Source organism: Apodemus sylvaticus, chromosome 21, assembly GCF_947179515.1.
Source record: "Apodemus sylvaticus chromosome 21, mApoSyl1.1, whole genome shotgun sequence".
Taxonomy (NCBI): Eukaryota; Metazoa; Chordata; class Mammalia; order Rodentia; family Muridae; genus Apodemus; species Apodemus sylvaticus.
Genome location: NC_067492.1, coordinates 19,095,092 through 19,121,997, shown reverse-complemented (window position 1 = coordinate 19,121,997; position 26,906 = coordinate 19,095,092). Strand labels below are relative to the sequence as shown.

At 44.4% G+C, this 26,906-nt stretch overlaps 1 protein-coding gene across 1 annotated transcript in view; it reads left to right on the top strand.

Annotated features, from left to right (window-relative positions):
* The window catches only part of Hydin (HYDIN axonemal central pair apparatus protein), a 325,093-nt gene that overhangs the window by 224,858 nt on the left and 73,329 nt on the right, over positions 1–26,906 (top strand). The window contains exons 41-48 of the mRNA XM_052166496.1: positions 1,272–1,409; positions 3,649–3,832; positions 6,543–6,684; positions 14,004–14,172; positions 18,582–19,199; positions 21,145–21,366; positions 25,911–26,119; positions 26,322–26,504. Coding sequence (XP_052022456.1) covers positions 1,272–1,409; positions 3,649–3,832; positions 6,543–6,684; positions 14,004–14,172; positions 18,582–19,199; positions 21,145–21,366; positions 25,911–26,119; positions 26,322–26,504 — 1,865 coding nt within the window. The remainder of the gene's footprint in view (positions 1–1,271; positions 1,410–3,648; positions 3,833–6,542; positions 6,685–14,003; positions 14,173–18,581; positions 19,200–21,144; positions 21,367–25,910; positions 26,120–26,321; positions 26,505–26,906) is intronic.

Here is a 26,906-nt window from a genome sequence, read left to right as displayed (position 1 = left end):
TAAGTGCATTTTGTATTCATAATAGCGTGTAAACTGGAACCACCCGCTCATTTTCTTTGGGAGCACTAGCCTTTAACCCTCTTCCCTGGAGAGCGAAGATGGCATCTTTACACAGATGTTTGTATTTGTTACAAATAGGGCATCGTGGTAAGTTCTGCTTGTTTTCTTTCTATCCATCGAGAAGTAAAGAGTTTTAGAATGTTCTGGGGACAGCAGAAAATCCCAGCTCTGACTCTAACCCTCTCTCAGTAAACAGTAACCCTAAAAGTCAGAGTAGAAATCAGAGCCTACTCGATGTGACAAGACCCAAATGAATTGGGCAACAGATTCTGAGCTGATGTCTCTACCTGTACACTAGACCCCATTCATCCCTTTTCTTCTTACTCTGTTCAGGCAGGGGTTAAATCTCTACCATGGTCCCTACTCTGCCGTTCTTCCTTTGTATTGTGTCCTTCCTATTTTTTTAACCTGTCCTTCATCCCCTCCAGCTCCTAACTCACCCTTCAGATCCCCTTCACTCTTTGCTCTAAGGACCGCCTCCTCTGTCTCAGTTTACCCCCACCTCACCCCCATCTCCCTCACCAATCCCATCCAGGCACCCACGGCCTGCCTATATTCTACCGCCACCATTGCTTACCAGATTCCGTACACGCTGAATGTGCTCCCAAATCGGCCCATGCACGCTGAGGCAGCCTGCAGCTCCCTCACAGAGACTGTCCTTGACTCAATCTGCCTTGGCTCCGAGCTTATATGATCCTCCCATGACGCTCCACCCCTTCCCGGCTCCTTCATTCCCTTGCCTGGTCACTTTCCCACCACATGCCTCCCTGCTGTGAACATTACCTGTCCCTGTATAAAGTGCTTAGTTTCTATGTCTCCAGTGAGAATGCTAAGCGCCAGGGAGGCAGCTCCATTGCTGGTCCTGCCCGTGGTTGGATGCCTAGTCCGGAGGTCCGCCTGGTGCATGATGGGAGCTCAGCAACTATCTGTTAAGTGAATGGGCAGTCAAATACGGTGCAGGACACTCAGAAAGAGCCTCCCACAATATCCCTGCTTGAAGCTAACAGCCATTCTTGAGAGAAAATGGGAATCGTGGCTTTTGCAATACAGCCCTCATTTATAAATAAGGAGCCTGCAGGAGTTGTGTGGTTTTTATTTTATTTTATTTCATTTCATTTCATTTTATGTTTTGGAGGCTACATGGCCCGTATGTATAGTCGTTGAGACATAAGGCTGGCTTCTGACTTCTGGCCCTTCTCCCCACCCATCAGATCTCCTCCAGCCCTCTCCTCCCTGGCCCCACCCAGCGGCGGCTCAGCGTCAGTGCCAGTATTGGAGGGGAGACCGGGCTGATGAGTTGTGTGCTCCCAGATGACCTTCTTGTTCAGATCCTGGCGGAGCGGATACAGGTGCGTGCGCACCCCCCGCCCCCACACACACACACACACAAAGCTGCGGGCCTGGAACTCACACACTGAACCTACACTGAGAGCTGAGACTCTAGGCCATCGGCCACCCTCAGCGGCGCAGAGCCCACAGGTCTCAAAGAGGGAGCGCGTGCCTCTTATGCTCAACAGCTGCTTGTTTGTCCTTTTGTCAGATCTTGCCCGTGACCTCCAGTCAGAAGCCATTCTTTAAAGAAACAGAGAGCAGAGGGTTGCACATCAAAGAAATAAAGCGAATAGAGCAATGTGATTAAAAAGTATAGTGTGAGCCACTAGAAGTCGGAGCTTGCCTGGCGTGGTAGCGCGCACCTGTAATCCCCATGCCCGGGACACTGGAACGTGGGATTGCAGAATTCAGACCAGGCTGGGTTACATAATGGGTTGCATATTTTTGCCTCAAAAAAATAAAACACGGGTCTCTGTAAATATTGCTTTTTAAAAAAAAAAAACTTTTCATTGTGTAATATGAAAAAGATTAATATATAAAGCAAAATTACATTTTATATATTTTCAGATAATGTCACATGCATAGAAAAAAAACTCCTATCGTATGAGTTAAGTGTTACTCTCTTTGGGTATGGATTTTACATCTCCTTTTATCTTTCTCAATTTTTCTTAAAGGCCTACTGCTTTTAAAGTCAAAACCAATGTGATGTTTTTTTCTTTTTTCTTTGTGTGTGTGTGTGTGTGTGTGTGTGTGAACTTGTGGGGACCAGAGCTACAGCTCAGTGGAGGTAGAGTGCGTGCCTGGCTTACTCAATCAAGGCCTTGGGTTTTTCTCTCCAACACCACACAGACACATGAAAAAAACTATGTAAATGCTCTGTAGCCATGAGCAGCAAGGCCTAGGTGGTCCCAGAGCTATGTGTTTCCTTTAGTTTCTCACACTGGGCAGATATTAAGTGTACATTTTTTAAATGTGTTCATGTGTATAGGGTGTGTGTATGTGTGTGTGTGTGTGTATGTGTGTGTGTGTGTGTGTGTGTGTATGCACATTTCTATGTGTGTGTACATGGGTTGGAAGCCGTGGGTTGGAGATTGATATCAGGTATTGTCTGCAGTTACTCTTCACTTTCTATTTATGAAGTCGGGTCTCTCACAGCAGCCAGAAGTTACCGATCCTGGCTAATCTTGTTAGCCAGTTTATGGCGGAGGTCCCATCTTGGTCTCCCAAGTGCTGGGCCTGCAAGCAGCACACCCCTGCCTGCTACCTGCTTGGGTACTGGGGATTCAACTCCATTCTTCATGCAGGTCCTGCCCATTGGAGGCTCTGCTGAGCTCCTTCAAGTAATACCAGATTGCAGTGGTTCTAACACCAAGATCATTCCAGGCCAGTTACGTACATGGTCCAAGTCATTCCACTCCAAGGAAGTGAGACTGCTAAGAAAGCTACAGGCCTGGGAGACAACTTAGTTGGCAAAGTGTTTGCTTCAGTTGGGTCTCCCAACAGGCACCTCATTAAAGTCTGGGCATGGTTTTTATGCACTTCTAAACCCAGATCTTGGCAGACGGAGACCAAAGGATCCCTGAGACTCACTGGCCAGCCAGCCTAGCAAAATCAGTGAATCCCAAGTCCTAATGAGAGACCTTGGGTTTTTTGAGACAGACAGACAGACCAGACAGAGCAGACAGACAGACAGAGGTATAAAGAAGAGAAAGGGACAGCTGTCAAAGAATAGCACCCAAGGTTGCCCTCTGGCTTCCACTTGCATGTGCATGCATGTGCACCCGTACACAAACATGCACACATACATGAACACACATGTACTTACTCAAAAAGAAAAGCTCAATCAGGCCCTTGCTGCCAGGTTCTCCACCCACTGTGAGAACCCTTCCCTTTTCTCCCCCTTGCATCTTACTTCATACACCTCAGGAACTTTCGAGACCTTTTGACGCTTTCTTTGTTCCTTCAGTCTACACACAGAGATGGAATAAACCCTTTGTTCTTCAGTCACCCATTGCACTCTTTCATAAATGCATCATTAGGACATTTTAGTCTTCGTTTACACTTGGTGGGGGTTGGGGGACCAGTACATTCCATAAAAAAAACTTTCATTTCCTGTCAGTGCCTGGACTTAGGTTTCATGGTGTTTATTTTGGAGCCCAGTGAGTATGCTGAACCTGGCAGAAGAAAAAGCCTTCTCTCTGTAGAGAACAGTTGATTCAGGCTGAAATAACCATCTCATGTCCTCTCTGCCTGCAGCTGAGCGACTGTTTCAGAGGTGTGGTGTTCGATGGCCTGGACACGCTCTTTGCACGGAATGCGCCCTCTGCCCTCCTCTGCCTGCTAAAGGCCATCGGCAGCCGGGAGCACATATACGTCATCAACATGTCTCAGGACTATGTGGTCATGAAAGCCCAGGAGAAGGCTAAGAAGGATCTGGAAGGCAAGGCCCCTGACCTCCCCGGACGACCTCCCCAAGCCCAGTGGGGCTTTCCTTGTCATGGAGCCCTCGTGGCTTTCAGTCCTCCTTGCCCTGGTGTAATAATCCAATGGGTTTGAGTGACATTGTTACCTTGTATCTCACTGGCACCTACCTCTGTCCTGGGAAGTGACCTGGACATGTATTTCTAATTATAGGCAGGCTAAGGAGAACACACTCTGGGGACATCCTGGCCTAAGAGGCTTTGCTTGCTCGTTTGGTTTATGGCAACCAATGTTGTGCCTTTAAACTAATGGGACTATTCTATATTCGTTAGGTCATCTCATCCTCGCCCCTGAAGATTATTGTCCCCATTTTACAGATGAAGTGATTGAAGCCGCAAGATAGGAAAGGTCTCTTCGAGATCACTTGATAGAGAAATGTGATGGCCCTCAGCAGGTGTAGGCAGAAGGCTTAGAAGCTCAAGCCAGCCTGGCTGCATAGCAAGACTACAGTAAATTCTATATACTATAGATACTATATTACTATTCTATATACTATGGATACTATATTACTATTCTATACACTATGGATACTATATTACTATTCTATATACTATAGATATATATTACTATTCTATATACTATAGATACTATATTACTATTCTATATACTATAGATACTATATTACTATTCTATATACTATAGATACTACATTACTATTCTATATACTATAGATACTATATTACTATTCTATACACTATGGATACTATATTACTATTCTATATACTATGGATACTATATTACTATTCTATATACTATGGATACTATATTACTATTCTATATACTATAGATACTATATTACTATTCTATATACTATAGATACTATATTACTATTCTATATACTATGGATACCATATTACTATTCTATATACTATAGATACTATATTACTATTCTATATACTATAGATACTATATTACTATTCTATATACTATGGATACTATATTACTATTCTATATACTATAGATACTATATTACTATTCGATATACTATAGATACTATATTACTACTCTATATCTATATCTACTATAGTATATTCAGAGGACAGCCACTTCTATCATTACCTCAAAAGCCAGCAAAAAACCAAACAAACAAACAGTAACAAAAAAAAAAACCCCATTAACTAGTAATTGAAATATTTGATTGAAAAATAGATAACAAGGGTCAGAAAGATGGTTCCGGGAGAAAGGTGATTGCTACCAAGCCTGACCACCTGTGTTCAATCTCTGGCCACCACACAATGGAAGGAGAGAGCCAACTCCCACGAGTTGTCTTCTGATCTCTGTACCTGGATCATGGCATGCATAAACACATACACACACCAAGTAAAGAAATTAATGTATTTTTTAAAAGAAAAAATAGATACAACAACATAAAAATAATTTTACTTGAATTATTATTAATCAGAAGCAGACCACCAAAGCATGGCGGAGGGGGGGGGGTGTTGAGGACTGCTGCCCACACTGTCCCCAAGAGTTAGAGCCATGCCTCCGGGGAGCACTACTGTCCTTTGCTTGGGCGTTCCTCTCCTGGCACCATCTACACAGCTCTTGCAGTGGGGGAATGCTTAAAGCAGACTGCATCCATGAACAGGACTCAGGGTCTGCTTCCTCAGCTCCTCATCACCAGGCTTCCTTCAAGGCACTTCACCCTCCTCCTTCCTGGTTATCTAGAAAGAAATGGCTTTTGTTTTCCTTGATGATCTCTGAGCTGAATCTGTGTCTCTTGACACAGAGCCAGTGTCGGGTGAGGACTAGCTTGTGGTCAGACTCTGTCTTCTCGCTGAACCTTGGCTTCATAGGAAGGGCATCCTCCCTCAGGCTTCATTTTAAAGGACACTAATCCCATTCAGGAGGGCCCCACCCTTATGACCTATTCCTCTCCTCAGACCACACTGTCATATTGAGGATTAAGTTTCTACCTGTGAATTTAGGGAGACACAAACTTGATGACCTGACTAACCACCTACTTCCTAGTTATCTAGACCACTTTTCTATAATGGTCAGTTTGAAAGGAATGCATCCCCCACCCCATGATCTTTGGACTGAACCTGTATCTTTGTCACAGAATGTCAGTATGTGGCAATTCTCACCAGACAAGTCATCAAGATTACAAACATGATGATTTGAAACAACATGGATTCATTATGTTACAGTTCTGAGGTCAAAGGTCTTGAAGTCCAGGTGTCAACAGTATTGTGGGCCTTTAGAGGCTATGGTGGGGAAGAAGCCCTCTCTTTGCCTTTTATAGCTTTCAGAAACTACCTCCATTCCTTGGCCCATGCCCTTTCCCTGCAACCCTCACAGCAGAACCTCTGCTTCTTGTGCTGAATGTCTCTGCTTCTGCTGTCAGCCATCCGACTCTCGCCTCCCTCTTACGAAGAACCTTTGGATGGGACTCTGCCACCCAGACAACCTAATTCGATCACATCTGCAAACATCCCTCTGCCGTGGAAAGCCCCACAACCACAAGTTTGAGGATGGAGGCCTGAGTGTGTTGGGGGACCACCACTCAGCCAACCATAGATGGAAACCAAACTTGGCACTACAGAGATGAAGGGAAACGAACCACCAGTGACAGGGACGGCCATCTACTCTCCTGCCGCTTCCTGCCGTCACCCTGTGGGCAAAGCTGCTAAGGCTCTGACGTCCCCTTCTGTCTGTTCACTTCGCAGAGAGCAAACGCAAGGAAGCTCTTGCAAAGGAGAAGGAGCGTCTCCGGACACTAGATGAGGATGAGTATGAGGCCCTAACAGCAGAAGAGAAAGTCGCATTTGACCGTGAAGTCCGGCAGGCACTCCGGGAGAGAAAGAAGAGGTGGGACCAATGGCTCACCAGAGCAGTACTGTTCCCTGGGGGGGGGGGGGGGGGCAGACCAGGGTCAGAAGGGTACAAGCTCAGCTCTGAGTCATCTTCCAGAAAAGCAGCAGTAACCACAGGACATCAGGAGGGCTATCTGTGGAGGGTGGGGGAGCCCTTTTGGCTAATCCAGGCCCCCTGCTGCTACAGACCTTCTGCATGTCTTCTGTTTTCCTCTGCTCCCTTCCTGCTGGGGTATTTGAGACTATTAGGAAACTTCTGTAAGAGCATAGCTAGTTCTCGGAAAGACTTCATATCCCTGTGTCCTCCCAGGGTCCCACTGGCTGCCCCAGCAAATGAATTCTGGGTTGGCCTATGTGCCTAGGGGTCTGCAGTTTGTGACCCAGGAGCCACTAGGTTGACACGGGGACAGTGGCCTGACTGTTCTCCCACTGTTTAAGCCCACCTCAGCCTAAGCAGTTTCCCAGAGACCCAAGGCAAGCTCACAGTCAACAATTACACCCACTCAGTGTCCTCACAAGGGACTGCACAGGAACTAGATCGCTCCACAACATATAGGGCTGGAGCTGCAAGCTCAGCCTATCTACTTCACAGTCTTTCTGTCTTCAGACTTCACAGACGGGGACAGTGCCCATGTACCCTCAGGGGTTTAGAGGGCACAGAGTTGTGACACTCAGCTATGATATAAGGCCATTTTCTCCTCTTCCCTCTGCCTCCAGACCCCTCTCCGGGAGTCTGAAAGAGACTGTCCATCTCCTGCCCCCCCCCACCTTCATCTTTGACCCTGAATAGGAGAAATGTTTATTCATCGGGAGGCATGACAAGCTTAGCTCTGACACCCCAGGAAACACCCCCTTATCATCCAGGCTGCAGGAACTGCTGCCTCATACATTCATCTCATAGTTCACATTGCTCACCACCAAGTTGTTTGTAACATATACACACAGACACACAGACACACACACAGGCAGACACACACACACAGAGACACAGACACACACACAGACAGACACACACAGACACAGAGACACAGACACAAACACACAGACAGACAGACACACACACATGCACACACACGCACGCGCGAGCACACACACACATGTATACGCACACACATGCATACGCATATACCATGAAGGACATAGACAGAGCCACAGGGAGCAGTGAGTCACAGCAGCCAGGAACAGCTACAGATTCATGGAGCTGAAAAGAAGTCAAACAGAGAGAGCTTCCTAAGCTTTGTGTGTTCTTGAGCTCTTTTTGCCTAAGAAATGCTTACCTGGCTAAGCATGGTGGTGCGTGCCAGCACTCAGGAGGCAATGGCAGGCAGATTGCTAAGTTCCAGGACAGCCAGAGCTACACAGAGGAACTTAGTCTTGAAAATAATTAATTAATCGAAATTATAATTATCAAAAAAGATAGGGTTGGAGAGATGGCTCAGTGGTTAAGAGCACAAACTGCTCTTCCAGAGGTCCTGAGTTCAAATCCCAGCAACCACATGGTAGCTCACAACCATCTGTAATGGGATTTGATACCCTCTTCTGGTGTGTCTGAAAACAGCTACAGTGTACTCATATATATATATATATATATATATATATATATATATATATATATATATATATATATATGATAAAATCTTTTAAAAGAGAGGATGACATCAGGAAATATAGATAAATTGACATACACTCCAAACCTTCTCTGATATCAGAATAAGTCAGAATAAAGTTTATTTTAAAATAACTCTTTGGTATGTATGTATACTTTTACTAATTATTAAATACAGAAGTAAGTTTGCATAACTGAGATGAATATAGTTTTTCTTTAGTGACAGGGTCTCCCTGTATAGACCAGGCTGTCCCCTAACTCAAAACCCACAGAGATCCTCCTGCCTGTGCCTCAAAATGCTAGGATTAAAGGTGCGTACCAACACAACCAGTTGCTTCTTTACTTTCATGTAAAGAATTAAATCTTTGAGACTGAAGGACAAAGAGTTTCTTCAGCATTTTTCAAAGTTGGTAACTACTATTCTTTTATAATCATAAATATTGGGGACACGTTTTCCCATAAATATGTAGGACAAAATAACAAAAGTCTGCTTGCTTGTTTTTGTTTTCCAGAAATTCTGGAAATTCTGCCCTAATCTCAAGCCAGAATTCATTTCAGGCTTTAAAAAATAAATGAAACTCAAGTCAGAAATGGAACAGCAGTTTTTAAAATCAAACATTCTTGGCATGCAATAAAGACACATGCTCCACCATGTTCATAGCAGCCTTATTTATAATAGCCAGAAGCTGGAAAGAACCCAGATGTCCCTCAATGGAGGAATGGATACAGAAAATGTGGTATATTTACACAATGGAATACTACTCAGCAATTAAAAACAATGAATTCATGAAATTCTTAGGCAAATAGTTGGAAGTGGAAAATATCATCCTAAGTGAGGTAACTCATTCACAAAAGAACACACATGGAATGCAGTCACTGATAAGTGGATATTAATTAGCCCAGAAGCTCTGAATACCCAAGACACAACTCACATATCAAATCATTCCCAAGAAGGAGGAAGGAGAGGGCCCTGGTCCTAGAAAGGCTTGATGCAGCAATGTAGGGGATTACTAGGACAGAGAAGTGGGAAGGGTTGATTGGGGAATGGGTGGAGGGAAGAGGGCTTATGGGATTTATGGGGAGGGGGGAACTGGGAAAGGGGAAATCATAAACAAAGAATATAGAAAATTTAAAAAAATTATTTTTCTTTAAAACTAAAAAAAAAATCGGGCCAAGGCATGTGAGGCAGTGTTGATTGCTTTTGCATGCACGGTGTGATAGCACGCACAGTCCATGGGTATGCTGTACATTTAGAACCAAGGCTACGTTGGGCACGATGGTATCTACCTTGCATGCCAGCACCCTGGAGACTGAGGCAGGCAGATCTCTCTGAGCTCCAAGCCAGCCTATTTTCTACACGGTATTTGATTGTTTTTGCTTGTTTGTTTGTTTTGTTTTGTTGTTTTGTTTTGTTTTGTATGTGAATTTCATGATTTCATTCTTTTTTTTAAATATTTTTATTTTCTATATTCTTTGTTTACATTCCAAATGATTTCCCCTTTCCCGGATCCCCCCCTCCCCATATGTCCCATAAACTTTCTTCTCTCCATCCTTTCTCCAATCACCTTTCTCCTTTTTTTCCTCTGTCCTTATATTCCCTTCCCATGCTAGATCAATCCTTTCCAAGATCAGGACCTTCTCCATACTTCTTCATGGAAGTCATTTGTTATGCGATTTGTGCCTTGGGTATTCAGAGCTTCTGGGCTAATTAATATCCACTTATCAGAGATTGCATTCCATGTGTATTCTTTTGTGATTGGGTTACCTCACTTAGGATGATATTTTCCAGATCAAAACATTTGCCTAAAAATTTTGTGAATTCATTGTTTCTAATTGCTGAGTAGTATTCCATTGTGTAAATATACCACATTTTCTGTATCCATTCCTCCTTTGAGGGGCATCTGGGTTCTTTCCAGCTTCTGGCTATTATAAATAAGGCTGCTATGAACATAATGGAGCATGTGTGTTTATTGCATGCCGGGGAATCCTTTGGGTATATACCCAGGAGAGGTATAGCAGGGTCCTCCGGAAGTGTCATGTCCAGTTTTCTGAGGAACCGCCAGACTGATTTCTAAAGTGGTTGTACCATCTTACAGCCCCACCAGCAGTGGAGGAGTAGTGTTCCTCTTTCTCCACATCCTCGCCAACACCTGCTGTCTCCTGAGTTTTTGACCTTAGCCATTCTGACTGGTGTAAGGTGAAATCTCAGGGTTGTTTTGATTTGCATTTCCCTAATGACTAATGATGTTGAGCACTTCTTAAGGTGCCTCTCGGCCATTCGAATTTCTTCAGGTGAAAATTCTTTGTTTAGATCTGTACCCCATTTTTAATAGGGTTATTTGGTTCCCTGGGGTCTAACTTCTTGAGTTCTTTGTATATATTGGATATTAGCCCCCTATCAGATGTAAAGTTGGTGAATATCCTTTCCCAATTTGATGGTTGCCGTTTTGTCCTTTTAACAGTGTCCTTTGCCTTACAGAAACTTTGTAATTTTATGAGGTCCCATTTGTCAATTCTTGATCTTAGAGCATAAGCTATTGGTGATCTGTTCAGGAACTTTCCCCCATGCCCATGTCCTCTAGGGTCTTCCCCAGTTTCTTTTCTATTAGTTTCAGTGTGTCTGGTTTTACATGGAGGTCCTTGATCCACTTGGAGTGAAGTTTAGTACATGGAGATAAGAATGGATCAATTCGCATTCTTCTGCATGCTGACCTCCAATTGAACCAGCACCATTTGTTGAAAAGGCTATCTTTTTTCCACTGGATGTTTCTGGTTCCTTTGTCAAAGATCAAGTGACCATAGGTGTGTGGGTTCATTTCTGGATCTTCAATTCTATTCCATTAATCTGCCTGCCTGTCACTGTACCAATACCATGCAGTTTTTAACACTATTGCTCTGTAGTATTGCTTGAAGTCAGGGATACTGATTCCCCCAGAATTTCTTTTGTTGTTGAGAATAGTTTTAGCTATCCTGGGTTTTTTGTTATTCCAGATGAATTTGAGAATTGCTTTTTCTAACTCTGTGAAGAACTGAGTTGGGATTTTGATGGGGATTGCATTGAATCTGTAGATTGCTTTTGGCAAGATGGCCATTTAACTATATTAATCCTGCTGATTCACGAGCATGGCAGATTTTTCCATTTTCTGAGGTCTTCTTCAATTTCCTTCTTCAGAGACCTGAAGTTCTTGTCATATAGATCTTTCACTTGTTTGGTTAGAGTCACACCAAGATACTTTATATTGTTTGTGGCTATTGTAAAGGGTGTCATTTCCCTAACTTCTTTCTCAGCCTGCTTATCCTTTGAGTATAGGAAGGCAACTGATTTGCTTGAGTTGATTTTATAACCAGCCACTCTGCTGAAGTTGTTTATCAGCTGTAGGAGTTCTCCGGTGGAGGTTTTCGGGTCACTTAAGTAGACTATCATGTCATCTGCAAATAGTGATAATTTGACTTCTTCCTTTCCAATTTGTATCCCCTTGACCTCCTTATGTTGTCTAATTGCTCTAGCTAGAACTTCAAGTACTATATTGAAAAGATATGGAGAGAGAGGACAGCCTTGTCTAGTCCCTGATTTTAGTGGGATTGTTTCAAGTTTCTCTCCATTTAGTTTGATGTTGGCTACCGGTTTGCTGTATATTGCTTTAACGATGTTTAGGTATGGGCCTTGAATTCCTGTTCTTTCCAAGACTTTTAGCATGAAAGGATGCTGAATTTTGTCAAATGCTTTTTCTGCATCTAATTAGATGAACATATGGTTTTTTTCTTTGAGTTTGTTTATGTAGTGGATAGCATTGATGGATTTCCTTATATTGAACCATCCCTGTTTCCTAGACAGATATCTGACACCAAAACTAAATCAGGATCAAATAGATCAACTAAACACCTGAAGAAATAAAAAGGGTCATAGAAAGTCTCCCAACCAAAAAAAGCACGGGACCAGATGGCTTCAGTGCAGAATTCTATCAGACCTTCATAGAAGACCTAACACCAAAACTCCTCAAACTATTCCACAAAATAGAAACAGAAGGAACTCTACCCAACTCATTCTATGAAGTCACAATTACGCTGATACCAAAACCACACAAAGATCCAACAAAGAAAGGGAACTTCAGGCCAATTTCTCTTATGAATATTGATGCAAAAAATACTTAATAAAATTCCTGCCAACCGAATCCAAGAACACATCAAAACGATCATCCACCGTATTTGATTGTTAACTAATTTTTGACTATTGCAGATCCAGAAACTGTGGGCTGTTGCCAAATTTTTCCGCAACTCCCCCCACCCCCCACCCCACCCCCACCCCCCCGCATTTCAGTTACATAATCCCATCTTGTGTTCAGACTTGAAAAAGTTGTGGGATAGATACTTTCAGACGTACCACTGCCTCGAGTTTCTTATGCATGGTACCTGCTTGGCCTCTGTGTTGCTAGCAGCCTAGGCAGAGGTGGTGGATGGCACAGAACAAAGGGAGAGAAAACCAGAAAAGGAGGGCTGGCTTTCCGGTGCCAGCATCATGGCTCTGAGCCAGCGGTGGTAGGGACTGACACGCAAAGTGCGACATTCCCTCTGTCTGAATGTCGGATGTGAGCGAGTGGGCGAGCGTACCTGCACAGATCCCATAGCAAGAGCAGCCTTGGGACATCCTTTCTCAGTGATCGAGCTTATTTTCGCCTCTGTCTTTCTCTCCCACGAAGAGAGTCAGGGCTAGAAATACAGATAAGCTTTAAAACCTTCCGATTGCATGTAATTCATCAGAGATTTGCCGAATGGCCTTTCAAAGTTAGTTTTGGTCCCTCTGGTTCATTCACTCATTCATTCATTTTTATTAATTATTTGCTTTGTTCACATTTCAAATGTTAGCCCCTTTCCTCCTCACCCCTCTGAAAACCCCCCTATCCCATGCCCCCTCCCCCTGCTTACTAACCCCCTCTCCCTCCCCCTTCCCTGCCCTGGCATTCCCCTACACTGGGGCATCAAGCCTTCACAGAACCAATGGCCTCTCCTCTCACTGATGTCTGAAAAGGCCATCCTTTGCTATATATATATATGGCTGGAGCCATGGTTCCCTCCATGTGTACTCTTTTGTTGGTGGTTTAGTCTCAACCCCTGGGAGCTCTGGGGGTACTGGTTGGTTCATATTGTTGTTCCTCCTATGGGGTTGCAAACCCCTTCAGCTCCTTAGGTCCTTTCTCTAGCTCCTCCACTGGGCACCCTGTGCTCAGTCCATTGGTTGGCTGTGAGCCATGGGTATTTTGTTCCCCCTTCTATGAAGGTCCTTCTAAGAAGGACCTAAGTATCCACACTTTGGTCTTCCTTCTTCTTGAGCTTCATGTGGTTTATGAATTGTATCTTGGGTATTCTGAACTTTTGGGCTAATATCCACTTATCAGCAAGTGCATACCATGTCTGTTCTTTTGTGATTGGGTTACCTCACTCAGGATGATATTTCTAGTTCCATCCATTTGCCTAAGAATTTCGTGAATTCATTGTTTTTTATAGCTGAGTAGTACTCCATTGTGCATTCATTCATTTTTTTTAATTCATTCCCTCCCTTCCTCCTTCCCTCTCTCCTTCTTTTCCTTCCTTCTCTCCTTCCTTCCAAGAAAGCTCTGCCCAGGGTCCCTCCTCCTGGCAGTCCCAACTCGGCAGGTGGGACAGGGGGTGCTGAACTCTGTTTCTCTGTCTCCGCCCGCCCGTTGATGCAGGGAGCTAGAAAGACTGGCCAAGGAGATGCACGAGAAGAAGCTGCAGCAGGAGCTGGAGAGGCAGAAGGAAGAGGACGAGCTGAAGCGGAGGGTCAAGAGGCCTAAGCAGGGCCCCGCGGTGAAGGAGGAGCCACCCCTAAAGAAGACACAAGGAGCTGCTAACAAGCAGGTAGCAGCCCCCCCTTCCCCCCCCTCCTTACCAAGGAGCTGCCTAGCCAGTTATGTCTGGGTGCTGTCCCAGGCAGAGGGTGGGAGAGCTGAGCCTAGCGACGTTGAGTACAACCATATGGGGACGCTGAGTTTGTGCTTCACTTGGTCCTGCATCTGATACCGCACGCACGCACGCACGCACGCACGCACGCACACACGCAGAAGGACAGTGGTCCCCACCTGCGGTCCACAGACGAAGTCAGAGTCCCAGAACCCTATGCCGTGATATATCCTGCTCCTTGTTCTTTCCGTTGTCTGCTGCAGGACAGTGGCTGGTGCTAACTAAATAGGTTAGTCTTAAAGACTTGCTCCCAGGGGCATCAATAGGTTGTCTCCAGTGCCTATGACTTCTGGAGCCATGATTTGTTTGTCGTTCATTTGTTCATTTGTTTGTTTGTTTATTAACCATATTTAAAGTACCAGGTATGAATCCTCTCCAGTGGTCCAGGCCTCCATTACAACCAAGAGAACATTTGGTTGCTCCCATAAACAATCTTGCCGCTGCTACACCTGTGTGTACATATTGCCTAGGTTATTTGTAGCATGCAGTCCAGTGCCACTTAAGATCATTGGCGTCCTTTCTCCCCACTAGCAGCACTAAAAAGCCAAGCAGTAAGGATCAGAATCTCCTGATCAGCTCAAGTTCATCCCTATGTCCTGTCATCTATTTAGGGGCAAGCTACATGTGTGTGGCACAAAACACATTTGACCATATTCCTTGGGAAGACTTCATGAGAGCCTTCTTGGTCTAATGTAGGCACCTGGTCTGAAAACGGGGTAGCTCAGGGAAAGCCAGCTGAGACCAGACCAATCCTCCGGGAGAGAAAGGAGACACCAGGGGGTTGCCTGGTGATGGAGCAGGACAGGCAAGCTTGAGAACCACCCAATTTTAAGACCCAAGGTATCCCTCAACCCCGTGCCTCCCTGAGCAGCATGGTGTTTCTCTTGTTCTTTGATAACTAGCATTTCCAAAAATCTTTCCCTCCTCTCAGGCTCCACTTGCCCCATTCCCTTTCGTACTTCAACCCTCTTCACTGTGCCCCAGTCTCCATTATACCCAAGTCTCTAACAGTCCCTTCATATCTGAAGCCACATGTCACCGTTAGACTTGGTGGGCTTCTCTGTGGGATCTCTATTCATTGCACCAACTTTTGAACTTTCCTTTCAGTGTCCCAGCCTCACTTCTCCTGGCACACATTCTCCCCCCACACATCCCCTCCCCCTCCTCCCCCCCTTTCCTTCTTCCCATCTGTCTTTCTTTTCTGGCCCTAACTCCCTTTGTCCTCAGTCATCTCACAGGTTTTCAGTCTCAACCTCTCACCCTTCCTCTTGGTCCCCAGTGCCTCCCGTGTGGCTTGGTCACTTTACCCTGTCTCATATGCTCCCCAGCGCCTCCGCTGTGAAAGCATTGTTGCCAGCCCATGGGCTCCCGTGAAATACCAAATCATGAAGACACTCATTCCTCAGTCGATTAAACCCACTTAAAAATTCACAGCAAAATGGACTTGAAGGAAGTAGGTCATGGAGGGAGTGCCTTCATAGGCTTTGAAGCTTGCCCCAGAGCCTTCCCTCTTCCTTTCTCTCTGCTTCCTGGATACCATAAGAGATATCATAGTTTTCTTTAAATGTGGCCATCTTGCCATTCTCAAAATTATTAGCATGCAGTAATTCACGGCGTTCTCATCCTTACTGTGTTTTTAAGCAGCTTCTAACCATACGGTCCTGTCTTCCTTACCATGCCACATTCATTCATACCTTTCTCTGTTATTTTTCAATTTTGTTAGAAGTTTTTCATCTCGGGACTGGAGACACCCTCAGTTCTATCCCCAGCACTTCATAAAAGCAGACATGGTGGCACACCCTTGTAACCCCAGCACTCGGGTGGTGGGGGCAGGAGGGTCAGAAGCTCTAGCGCATGGCCAGCCTGCTTACCTTAGCCCCCCAACCCCCACCCCCACCCACGCCCCTGCCCCATCTCCAAAACTGTTTGTTATTTTCGTTCCCTTTCCAAAGAAGCCACGGTGGCCTCTGTGACACCTTCCCGCCATGTTTGTTCTCTGATGGGTCCCTCCTCCTGCCTTTTCAAAATGTCTCCATCTTTACTTTGTTTTTCTCCCCACCTCCTCCTAACTTCTTATGGTGGGTATTAACATTACTCGTTTTATTTTCTAATTTATGAAAAGTTGCAAGCACATTTGCAAGCGTCGTTTGACTTGTACCCTTGCGTTGTTAACACGCGGAGCTGGCGTTACTGTCTCCTTCAGGCTCCCTGACTGCCCTTCATAACTGTTCAGCTCATAATTGTTTCCGAGCACATTGTCCGATTTCCAAGTGAACAGCTTCCTTTGTGCAATCTTTCCTCAGATTTCTGACTCCAGAAGTCAAGTTTGTCCCATGTTGTTTTGATCCTTCATATTTTCTGTACTCTGCTCTGTAACCTCCTACATGAATGGTTTTTATAAATACCCCCACATGTTCCCAAATCCTTCTTTGTTTTTTTTTTTGTTTTTTTTTTATTATTCGATATATTTTTTATTTACATTTCAAATGATTTCCCCTTTTCTGGACCCCCACTCCCCGAAAGTCCCATAAGCCCCCTTCTCTCCCCCTGTCCTCCCACCCACCCCTTCCCACTTCCCCGTTCTGGTTTTGCCGAATACTGCTTCACTGAGTCTTTCCAGAACCAAGGGCCACTCCTCCTTTCTTCTTGTATCTCATTTGATGTGTAGATTATGTTTGGGGTGTTCCAGTTTTCTAGGCTAATATCCACTTATTAGTGAGTGCATACCATGATTCACCTTTTGAGTCTGGGTTACCTCACTTAGTATGATGTTCTCTAGCTCCATCCATTTGCCTAAGAATTTCATGAATTCATTGTTTCTAATGGCTGAATAGTACTCCATTGTGTAGATATACCACATTTTTTGCATTTCTAGGTACTCTATATTGAGTTTCTATAGTCTCCAACTGAAAGTGTCTCCTCTAAACTGGTACCACCTTCCATACCAACTCTGGTGTCTCCATGGTGGCTCCGCAGTCTGAGACTTCATCTCACAGGAGCTCAAGTGGGGTGTTGGGATTCTTATAAGGCAGCTTTCATGTGGCCATCTCACTGGGCTGTGCTCGAGATGAAATAGAAAAAGAGGCTCAGTGAGATGAGAAGGGAAACCAGCTAGCTCTTGGTCACTCAAGACTCCATGCCAGAAGCGAGCCTCAATTTAGCCGGGAAGTGGGGACACTGGGCTATGAAATTCGGGGACTTACCATGAGATTGGACTGAACTTACTGCCCCCTAAGAACACCCTACAAAGTGATGGAATGACCTAAGGATTTCATCCCTGCCAAAAACAACAACGACAAAAACAAAAACAGAGCCCACAAAATACATGTTAAATAAAGCACAGTAAGAAAAGGTGAGGGTTGGTTGCTGTATATCAAGTTCATTGGATAAATAAGTATTTTTAAGGTCTCTTTTATTTAATCACATATAATTTTTATCTTTATCTATCTAATAAAGTCAAATGTGTGTGTGTGTGTGTATTTCTTGCCAATAAAGTCTTCAAATTACCTTTTTTGTATCTATTTTTTTATTTTATTGGATATTTTATTTGTTTACATTTCAAATGTTATCCCCTTTCCCAGTTTCTTTTAAAGCCAAAATGTGACCAGATTCTAAACTCCCATTTGTCCCCAGAGATGCAATACAAAGCTGTGTAGTTTTAATAGCTTCATGCTAAAAGAGCCCTTGCTCCAAGAGGTGCTGTTGCAATCACCTTATAGCAATGTGCATACTCAGTCATTAACAATCCTTTGATGTGCCTATTAACTAGCCCCATCGTGATACCACCATGTAGTTGCTGGGAATTGAACTCAGGACCTCTGGAAGAACAGCCAGTGCTCTTAACCTCTGAACCATCTCTGCAGCTCTACTATCCCCACTATACAGAGAAAGGACTAAGATGTCAGCAGGGTCACAAAGCTGTGATACTGCTGGGCTTGAGCCACCCTTCTCTCTGCCCTCTCCCAGAACATCTGAAACCATGTGCAGAACACTGCAGCTTGCTGGCCTTTTTGTATTGGTCCTTGAGACCAGCAACCCTGGAGCAGGAACATGTGTTAACGTGACTAGGAACCTATCTCAAAATTCACAAGGCAGGGGCCGGCCACATCTACAATGTAAAGCCATGAGGTAGACATTTCACTGAAGCTCCTCACACTACATACAACGTGATTCCCAAACTTATTGCACCTAAGGAGGTTCCTGAATACTAGGCCTCCTGTGAGAAACAAGATGTTTCCTGTCCTGTATAGGGTTTTGCTTGTCTTCAATAAGCAGTTTGATGTGTAACTTTATGTTTTGCTTTCTAGCTTTCCGCTGTTGCCAAGTTAGAAATGAAGATGGAATCGATAGAAAGGAAAGTTTCTGTCAGAGAGCATGCAATACTTGAAGAAACCACCAGGAAAAAGAAAGCCACAACCGAATATGCGTTTGGATTTCCAATTACCCAGGAACAAGAGGACAGTGAAGGAGACTTCCTGAAGGACTCTGACAAGAACCTGGCACTAAGGTTTAAAGTCTATGACACGTGTCTGAAGGATGTCCAAAACATGCTCATGTATTGGGACCGCAAGCAAGGGATGCTGGTACCTCACACAGGCACGGAAGAGCTGTCACATGAGGCTGATGACCAGCGCCAGCCACCTTCAGGGGGTGGGGGCCGCAGGGGCCGCAAGGACCGGGAGAGGGAGCGCCTGGAGAAAGAAAGAGCTGAGAAGGAGCGCCTGGAAAGGGAGAAGGCTGAGAGAGAGCGTCTGGAGAAGCTGAAGGCCATGGAGGAGCGGAGCGACGCAGAAGGGGAAGGGGAGGAAGAGCATGAGGGAAAGAAGGATCTCGGCGTGCCCTTTATCAACATCCAGACTCCGGACTTTGAAGGCGTAAGCTGGAAACAAGCCCTGGAGAGCGAAAAGCTTCCCAAAGGAGATCAGGTACAAAGGCTTCTGCGGGGTGAAGCAACGAGTGAGACCTAGGGACCACACTACCATAAGCATGTCTCTTCATATTGAAGAACCCACAAACCCTTTGATCAATCTCTGATAGCTCCTTGGATATAGGACAACAATAGCTAAAGAGACCGTTTCCAATCCATAGACAGTTCCACCAGTCTATCCCATCTATCTGGCCTCATCAAAAGCCCCCATCTTTACATCCGATCTTTAATATTGACAACACTAGTTCCCTGGGCGGGGGGGGGGGGGGGGACGGGGGGAATGAGAGATGTGCTTTGGAAACAATCAAAAGACTTCTCTATCCCAAGATTTCTTCCTGTGAAAGCTTTCCATTGGATGGGTTGGATGGGAATTCGTCTATTAGGTAGGCAGCCTTTTACAACCACCAACAAAAGCTAGGTACCTTATAAAGCAACCTCAACTAATAGTTTAGGGGAAGGAGGTTTTTAAAGATAGATAGATAGATAGATAGATAGATAGATAGATAGATAGATACATACATACATACATACATACACACACACATACACACATATGTATATGTGTATGTGTTTCATATAGGGCATATTTTTATATATTTTTTTCTGTAAAGCATTAAAAAGTAAAATTCTAGTCTAAAGGTCACATGGGTTTTCAACAATCACTTACCTAAGCCTTTGGAGGTTGAAGGCAACCACAAACAAGATACAATGTCCTTGGCCATGTCCCAATAACTTTTATTCACAAAAGCAACCAGCGGGCCAAATCCATCAAAGAACAGATGGGGCCACAGTCTGCTGACCTCTGGGTCAATCAGAAATTAGATAGAACCATTAGACCAGAAGAAAGCCCCAGAGGGACGTGTGGCTGGAGGAGTTGGAGGAGGGTGAAAGCGGTCCTGGTGAGTGTCCTCACAGCCTTACCCACAGTAGGTCCAAGGCGGAGTTGAAGAACACACAATTCACTCCCTCTATAAGACTCACAAGCTTAGGTAAAGAACTGGGGGAGTGAGGACTCAAAAAATCCTTTCCTTCTTAACCAGGACAGTTTATTGTATAGCTTTGGACCCTCCACATTCTGACTCAGATAGGTTGATTGGACTATTAACTTAATAGCTGGTAGTAATAAAAATTGGTTATTAATTTGATAATTACAGCTTTCTCTGTGGACATTCTAAATCCTGGGAAGCAGCTCCAGCATCATGTCAGGATACTCTGTGGTGCATGGGTGGGATGCATAGGTTACATGGAGGTCTTGGCTTGGTCAGCCTCCCAGGCCACTTACTCTACAGAACGGGCTATGGCCATCAGGGGTGTGGTTGGCAGTCTAGACACTGAACTCCTGTATGCGGAGAAGGAACTTGCTGCCCAGTCTCTGGGCCCTGGCTTTGAAGATGGCTCATGGACTTATAGTCATGAGTCTCTACCAGAGTACCAGAGTACAGTGAGAGAAAGCCCCAGAACCTGACCTTTTCTAGGTTTTTCTCTTTGCTACTTACAACCTGCCCCAATCCCAACGCTTGCTTGTCTTTGGGTATTTAAGGAAAAAACAAAGATGAAATGTAAGAATGGATGAAGCAGAGCTGTACTACAGACTTCTGGAACTTATGAGCTGCTCTGTTTCCATTAAGCAGTCTTGTCAAGGGTTAAGGCCATCTCCTGTATTAACCTGGTTCCTACCTGAATGGAGTTTATAGCCCTATTTGCAAAAACAGACAAATGGTCACAATAAACAGTGACACTAGCTATGAGAAATAGGGAGCAAAGAGCCTTCAGGATCCTGTGAAAGAGCCAAGTCGGAGGCCTACCCTTCCCTGAGGGTCTCTGGATAACACCAAGGGCAGGGAAGGTTGCACTGCCTGCCCCCCACCCTGTGTTCATTCTGACAGGGGTGTAGAGTTAGCGCACAATCTGCACAGAAAATTAATGCAAAGCTTCCCTTTTAGATCCTGAACATCCTAGGCCTGGGCTCCTCAGGACCGCCCATCCCTCCTCCTGTCTTGTTCTCCATCATCCCTTACCCGGCAAAGAGGCAGTCTTTGGTTGCCACAGAGATCCTGAAGCACTTTGTGTTTGTGATTCCATCCAACGATGACCTCCCCCTGTCAGACGAGAAAAAGGACTTGGAAGGAGACTCCGATCTCTTCCTCAACACCATCATAACCAAGGTAAAGGATCTGTGGCTAGTCTTGAACTTGACAGGGTTGGCAGGACAGGGAAGGAAGGGCCACCCCCACAGGGACTCGATCTGAGTCAGGCATAAGGCTTGTTTCTCTGGACCTGCTGCCTGAGGAGCCTCCATGAACCTCTCAGTGAGTCATCCCTGTGTCTACCCGGGAGGGGACTGAAAATGATTGCTACTCCTCATTTCCCTGTCCTAGTCCCCAGGGGGCCATTTAGGAAATATATCGCATTGCTCTGAAGCTCATATCCAAAAAAAACCCTGTTTGTTTTTTTTATTATTTGCGTGCATTTGTCACGCCAAGTGATGGGGTCCATCATGAGCGTCTGTCCAATTGCAGTCTGTCCATGTGCTCTGACCATACTCCCCATGGTCCCTCCTGCCCTCTCCCACCAATCCAATAATTCTCCTTCCATTTTCATTCTGTGGATGTGGATGTGTGTGTGTTGATAATACATACCTGTAGCATAGTTTCTATACATGAGAGAAAGGGTGAGGGATTTGTTTTTCTGGTTCTGGCTTTTTCCACATAAAGATTTCCAATTCCATTCATTTTCCTGAAAATGACACAATTTCACCTTTTTTTTATAGCTGAATAAAACTCTGTGTGTGTGTGTGTGTGTGTGTGTGTGTGTGTGTGTGTGTGTGTGTGTGTGTGATTTTCTTTTCCCATTCATCTGTTGCTGAACTCCTAGGCTAACTACATAGTTTGGCTGTTATGAATAGAGCCACAATAAACATTAATGAGTACCTCTGTGGTGTGTTGGCACAGGTTCCTTTGAGTAGATTCCTAGGAGTGGTATAGTGCGATCATAGGAGAGTGGGTTTTTATGTTGTTTGTGTGTTTTTACTTGTTTCTGTTTAGGAACATCCATGCTGATTTCCATGGTGGCTACAATAGTTTCCATTTCTGACAGCCGTGTCATTTTAATGAATCTCCCTGATAAGAGTTTCATATGTTTGTTTTTTAATGCATCTATTGATCATTTGTACTCTGTCTTTTAAGAAGTAACTTCCATTTCATTTGCCTGTTTATTTTGGAGTTTGGTGGGAGATGTTTAATTTCTGGGTTTTCATCTAATCTAGATATTAATCCATTGTTAGATACATAGCTGGCAGGAAACGTTCTCCTTGTCCTGTGAGCTGTCTTCACTCTGCTCATGGCTTCCTGTGCTGAACAAGAGCGTGTGGCTTTCAGGCAGTCCAGTTGTTAGTTCTTGAAATGATTTCCTGAGCTGTTAGAGTCTTTTTCCACCCCTTCCTATGTCAGTATATTAAAGTGTTCCATCTGTCCTTCCCTCTCTGTCTTTTAGAGTTTCAATTCTTGCTTTAAGGTTCTTGATTCATTTTGAATTGCTTTGGTGAAAAAGATGGATGTAGTCATGTCCATTTACACATGGGTACCCAGGGTGTTTTAAAGACACTGTCTCTCCTCAATAGATGTATTTTTTTTTTGAGATTTATTTATTTCACTTATATGAATACACTGTAGCTGTCTTCAGACACACCAGAAGAGGGCATCGGATCCCATTACAGATGGTTGTGAGCCACCATGTGGTTGCTGGGGATTCAACTCAGGACCTCTGGAAGGGCAAGTAGCCAGTGCTCTTAACTACAGAGCCATCTCTCCAGCCCTCAATAGATGTTTTAACTTACACTATATATTTAACAGAGTTAGGCGACTGGAGTTGTATGGGTTTGTCTCTGGGTCTTCTGGTCTGTTCTACCCTGCTGTATGCGTGTTACCATGCTCTTTAGCTTAACTGACCACCAGTGTTGCTCTTTTCCTCATTAATGCTTTGGCGATCCAGGATCTTTGTGCTTCCATATAAAACTTAGAATTGTCCTTCTATCATGTGACTGTTGTCCTCAGAGTTTTGGGAGGGGTTGCATTAAATCCAGAGATATCCCTTGGTAGTGTGGCCTATTGTTACAGTATTAATTCTGACAGTCTACAAGCACGAGAAGTCTTTCTAGTGTCTTCTTAATTGTTCAACCAAAACTAGTTTATAACCTTGATGTGTGTGTGTGTATATACATGGATATGCAAAGTATAGAGATGTGTTTAGGGTAATCCGAAATAGTATAAGAATAGTAAGCTTATGGATCAAGGGAACACACACCACCAGGGGGAAAATAGATCAGTTTTAGAAATTGCCATGGATATTTTACATGAAGTCACTTTTAAAACTCCTTGCCTAACAATACGTAAAAATAAATTTCAGTTGAGCTAATTTTTTTAATTAACAAAACAAAATCATGTAAATTTAGAAGAAATGATTCTTATAACCCATAGACAAAATCACAAAAAGTAATTGACCTGAGCAATAACATATTGATTATATGCATATTAAAATTATACCCATGGCCTTTATCCCAAGGGAGAATGGTGACCCAACATTTTAATCCCTTTGCACACCCTTTCCAGGAGGAGATGAAACCAGCTATAGGGCCTGATTACCTCACAATGAGGCTGTATCCTATGTCCAATATACAGGTACCTAAAAAATTAGCATCTGCAGTAAGCAGCATTGGTGTGCCTCACCAGAGCAGAACACCCAAGATGGGGAAAAGTTAGCGCCATCATCAGAAGTAGCAACTGTGTACCAATTTCTTCTTCTGAAAACTGGCCCTGTCCAAAAAACATAACAAAGCAAAAACAGTTAAGCAGTCTTTAACTTGTCATAGACAAGGAACTCTAGCTCTTTTGTAACTGAGAAGGAAAACTTTATTCTTAAGCCAGAAAAATAATAGCCAAACATATTAAAACTATGGTAGACTTAAAGCATCATGACTGGACATACATGGGAGAAACTTGATTCAAAGATACTATAGACATGTGATAACAAATGTAATATGATAATCTATAATATATGACCACTTGGGAACTGTCTTATTTCCTATGAAGAGATATCATAACCAAGGCAACTTATAGCAGAAGCATTTAATTGGGGGCTGGCTTACCGTTTCAGAGGGTGAGTCTGACCATCATGATCATCATGTCTGGGTGCATGGCAGCAGGCAGGGAGTCATGGTGCTTGAGCAGAAGCTGAGAGCTTACTTCTTATCTGCAAGTTGGAGACAGGGAGAGAAAGACTGACCCAGCATGGGTTTTTGAGCCTTGAACCCCACCACCCAGTAACACATTTTCTCCAGCAAGGCTACACTACCTAATTTTCCCCAAAGTAGTTTCACCAACTGGAGACCAAGCACAGAATTATCTGAGGCTGTAGGGTCCATGGTCATTCAAACCACCACAGGAACACGTAACTATTAAAATGCATGCCTGAGACACCTAGGGAAGTTTTATCCTGGATCACGAGACAGTACAGAAGCATTGTACTCATTCGTGACTCTGATTAACTCTGTTGTGGTCAGTGCAGGAGAAAATCCTCATTCTGAGAAGACATAAGCTGAAGGACTTAGAAGCAGAGCTCTCAGACTGATGGGATCTAGAATCATTGGCAAGATAAGCATCTGGGCATGACTGTGAGGAATTTTCTAGATTAGGGTTAGTTGAGATAGAAAGACCAACCCTAAATGTGGACAGCGCCGTTCTACTGCCTTGTAAACCCTGGGCTCAATAAAAAAGAGAGCCAACTGGATGTGACCATTCATCTCTCTGCTTCCCGAGGATGAGCGCAGCATGGCCAGCTACCTGGCACTCCTGCCTCTGTGATTCCCCGACCTCAGGAGACTCAAAAGTAGGAGCCAAAATAAAACCCATCCTTAAGTTATATTTGTCAGGCATCTCAGTCACAGCAACACATGAAAGAATGCAGTCGCTATCTGGAACTTGACTAAGGGTTACCAAAAGTTAGGATTGTAATACGCCTTGGGTCTTTAAAGTTTCCTGATATTAAAAGGTTAAAACACGTGTCTCCATGAGTTCGGGGCCAACCTGGTCTATGGAGTAAGTTCAAGGCCAGCCAGGGCTACACACAGAGAAACCCTGTCATGAAAAAGGGAGGGTGTGTGTATGTGTGTGTGTGTGTGAATGATCAATAAATTTAAAATAAGAGAACATAGATCAAGAAGCATGAAAAATACACTCTAAAAAGTGGGAACTACTTATTAAATATGGCCAATTATATTCAAGCGCTTATTGGAACTCCTTCCCAAAATAGTAAGAGATTCTTTTGAATCCCGTTTAAGTCCTTAGACCAAAGAGAAGGAGAAAGGAAATGATGGGGAGTGGGCTATACCAATAAAATATTAGCAGGTGGCTGGAGAACCTGTCCCTGGCAATGCCAAGGAAGTTGAAAGTCCAGCTGTCTGTGATGGGACCCTGCCAGGAGCTGAAACTCATCCCATATGCTCCCTCTCCCTGATTGCCATAGGGTTTCTACTTCCTATTCAGAGAACAGAGTACCCAGAGAAACACTGACCTTGTCACTAACTCATGAACCTGCTGGCCCGACCCTTTCCTATCACTATTGCTCACCAACCAGACTGCAGACATGCTATAAGCACTTCTGTCTTTATCATATGCCAGGAGTATTTAAGCCTTTGTGCTCATTTTGAATTAAGGCTCAAGAGGAACAGGCCTCTCCACCTAAGGGGGGCAAACAGAAATCGAAAGAAAAACCAGAACAAGTGCGTGACACCTCAAAGGAAAAACGTCGTGCGTACTCCGTCAGGAAAGGCCTCTCTGGGGGAGCATCGGGGAACCTTGCCCCGATGTCTGACTTAGACCAGAACAGCTTTGATGGCGAACACTCTCAGGAGAAGTTCATCAGGTAGGCCTTTCGGGAACAAGAGGGAGGGAAGATGAAGTCCCACGTTGGGAGCACAGCTGTCACACCACCAGAGAAGTGCAGGGCTATAGTGAGTGAGGCCTTGAAGCCTGCCAAACCTAACCCCAGCTGCACAGTACCTGTCCCAAGCAATTCTCTTGTCCTCTTCACTCGGTTACTTTAAAAGTCTGTATGGTCCTTTCAGGCTGAATCACTTCCGGTGGATTGTGCCTCCAAACGGAGAGGTAACCTTGAGAGTGCACTTCTCCTCTTTGGATGTTGGCAACTATGACCAAACGTTTAACTTCGAGATCCTTGGGACCCACCGCCAATACCAGCTCTATTGCCGTGGGGTCTGCACCTACCCATACATCTGCAGAGACCCGAAGTAAGTGTACTTTTCTTTCAAAAGAAAAGGTTGGACAGCATGTTTTTGAGTCACCGCGCACGCGCACACACACACCCCAAAGCACTTTGAACAATTGTGGACCAAAGAGAATGCTCAGCAGGTAAAGGTGATTCCTCCAAGTGTGTGTGTATGCATGCATGTGTATGCATGCACACACACACACACACACACACACACACACACACCAGCATTGAACTGGGAACACATCCCAGACCCTCTTGTATCAGGCTGCAGTGCATCAGACCTTGAAATAAGAGCAACATATTTGGCATGACACCACAGGCCATTCCCAGACTAAAGCAGAATAAACATGAAGTTAAAAAAATGGGGAGAAAAGGTCGTCTTCTAGCAAGTGAGTGTGCAGATTGAAAGCCCTTTCAC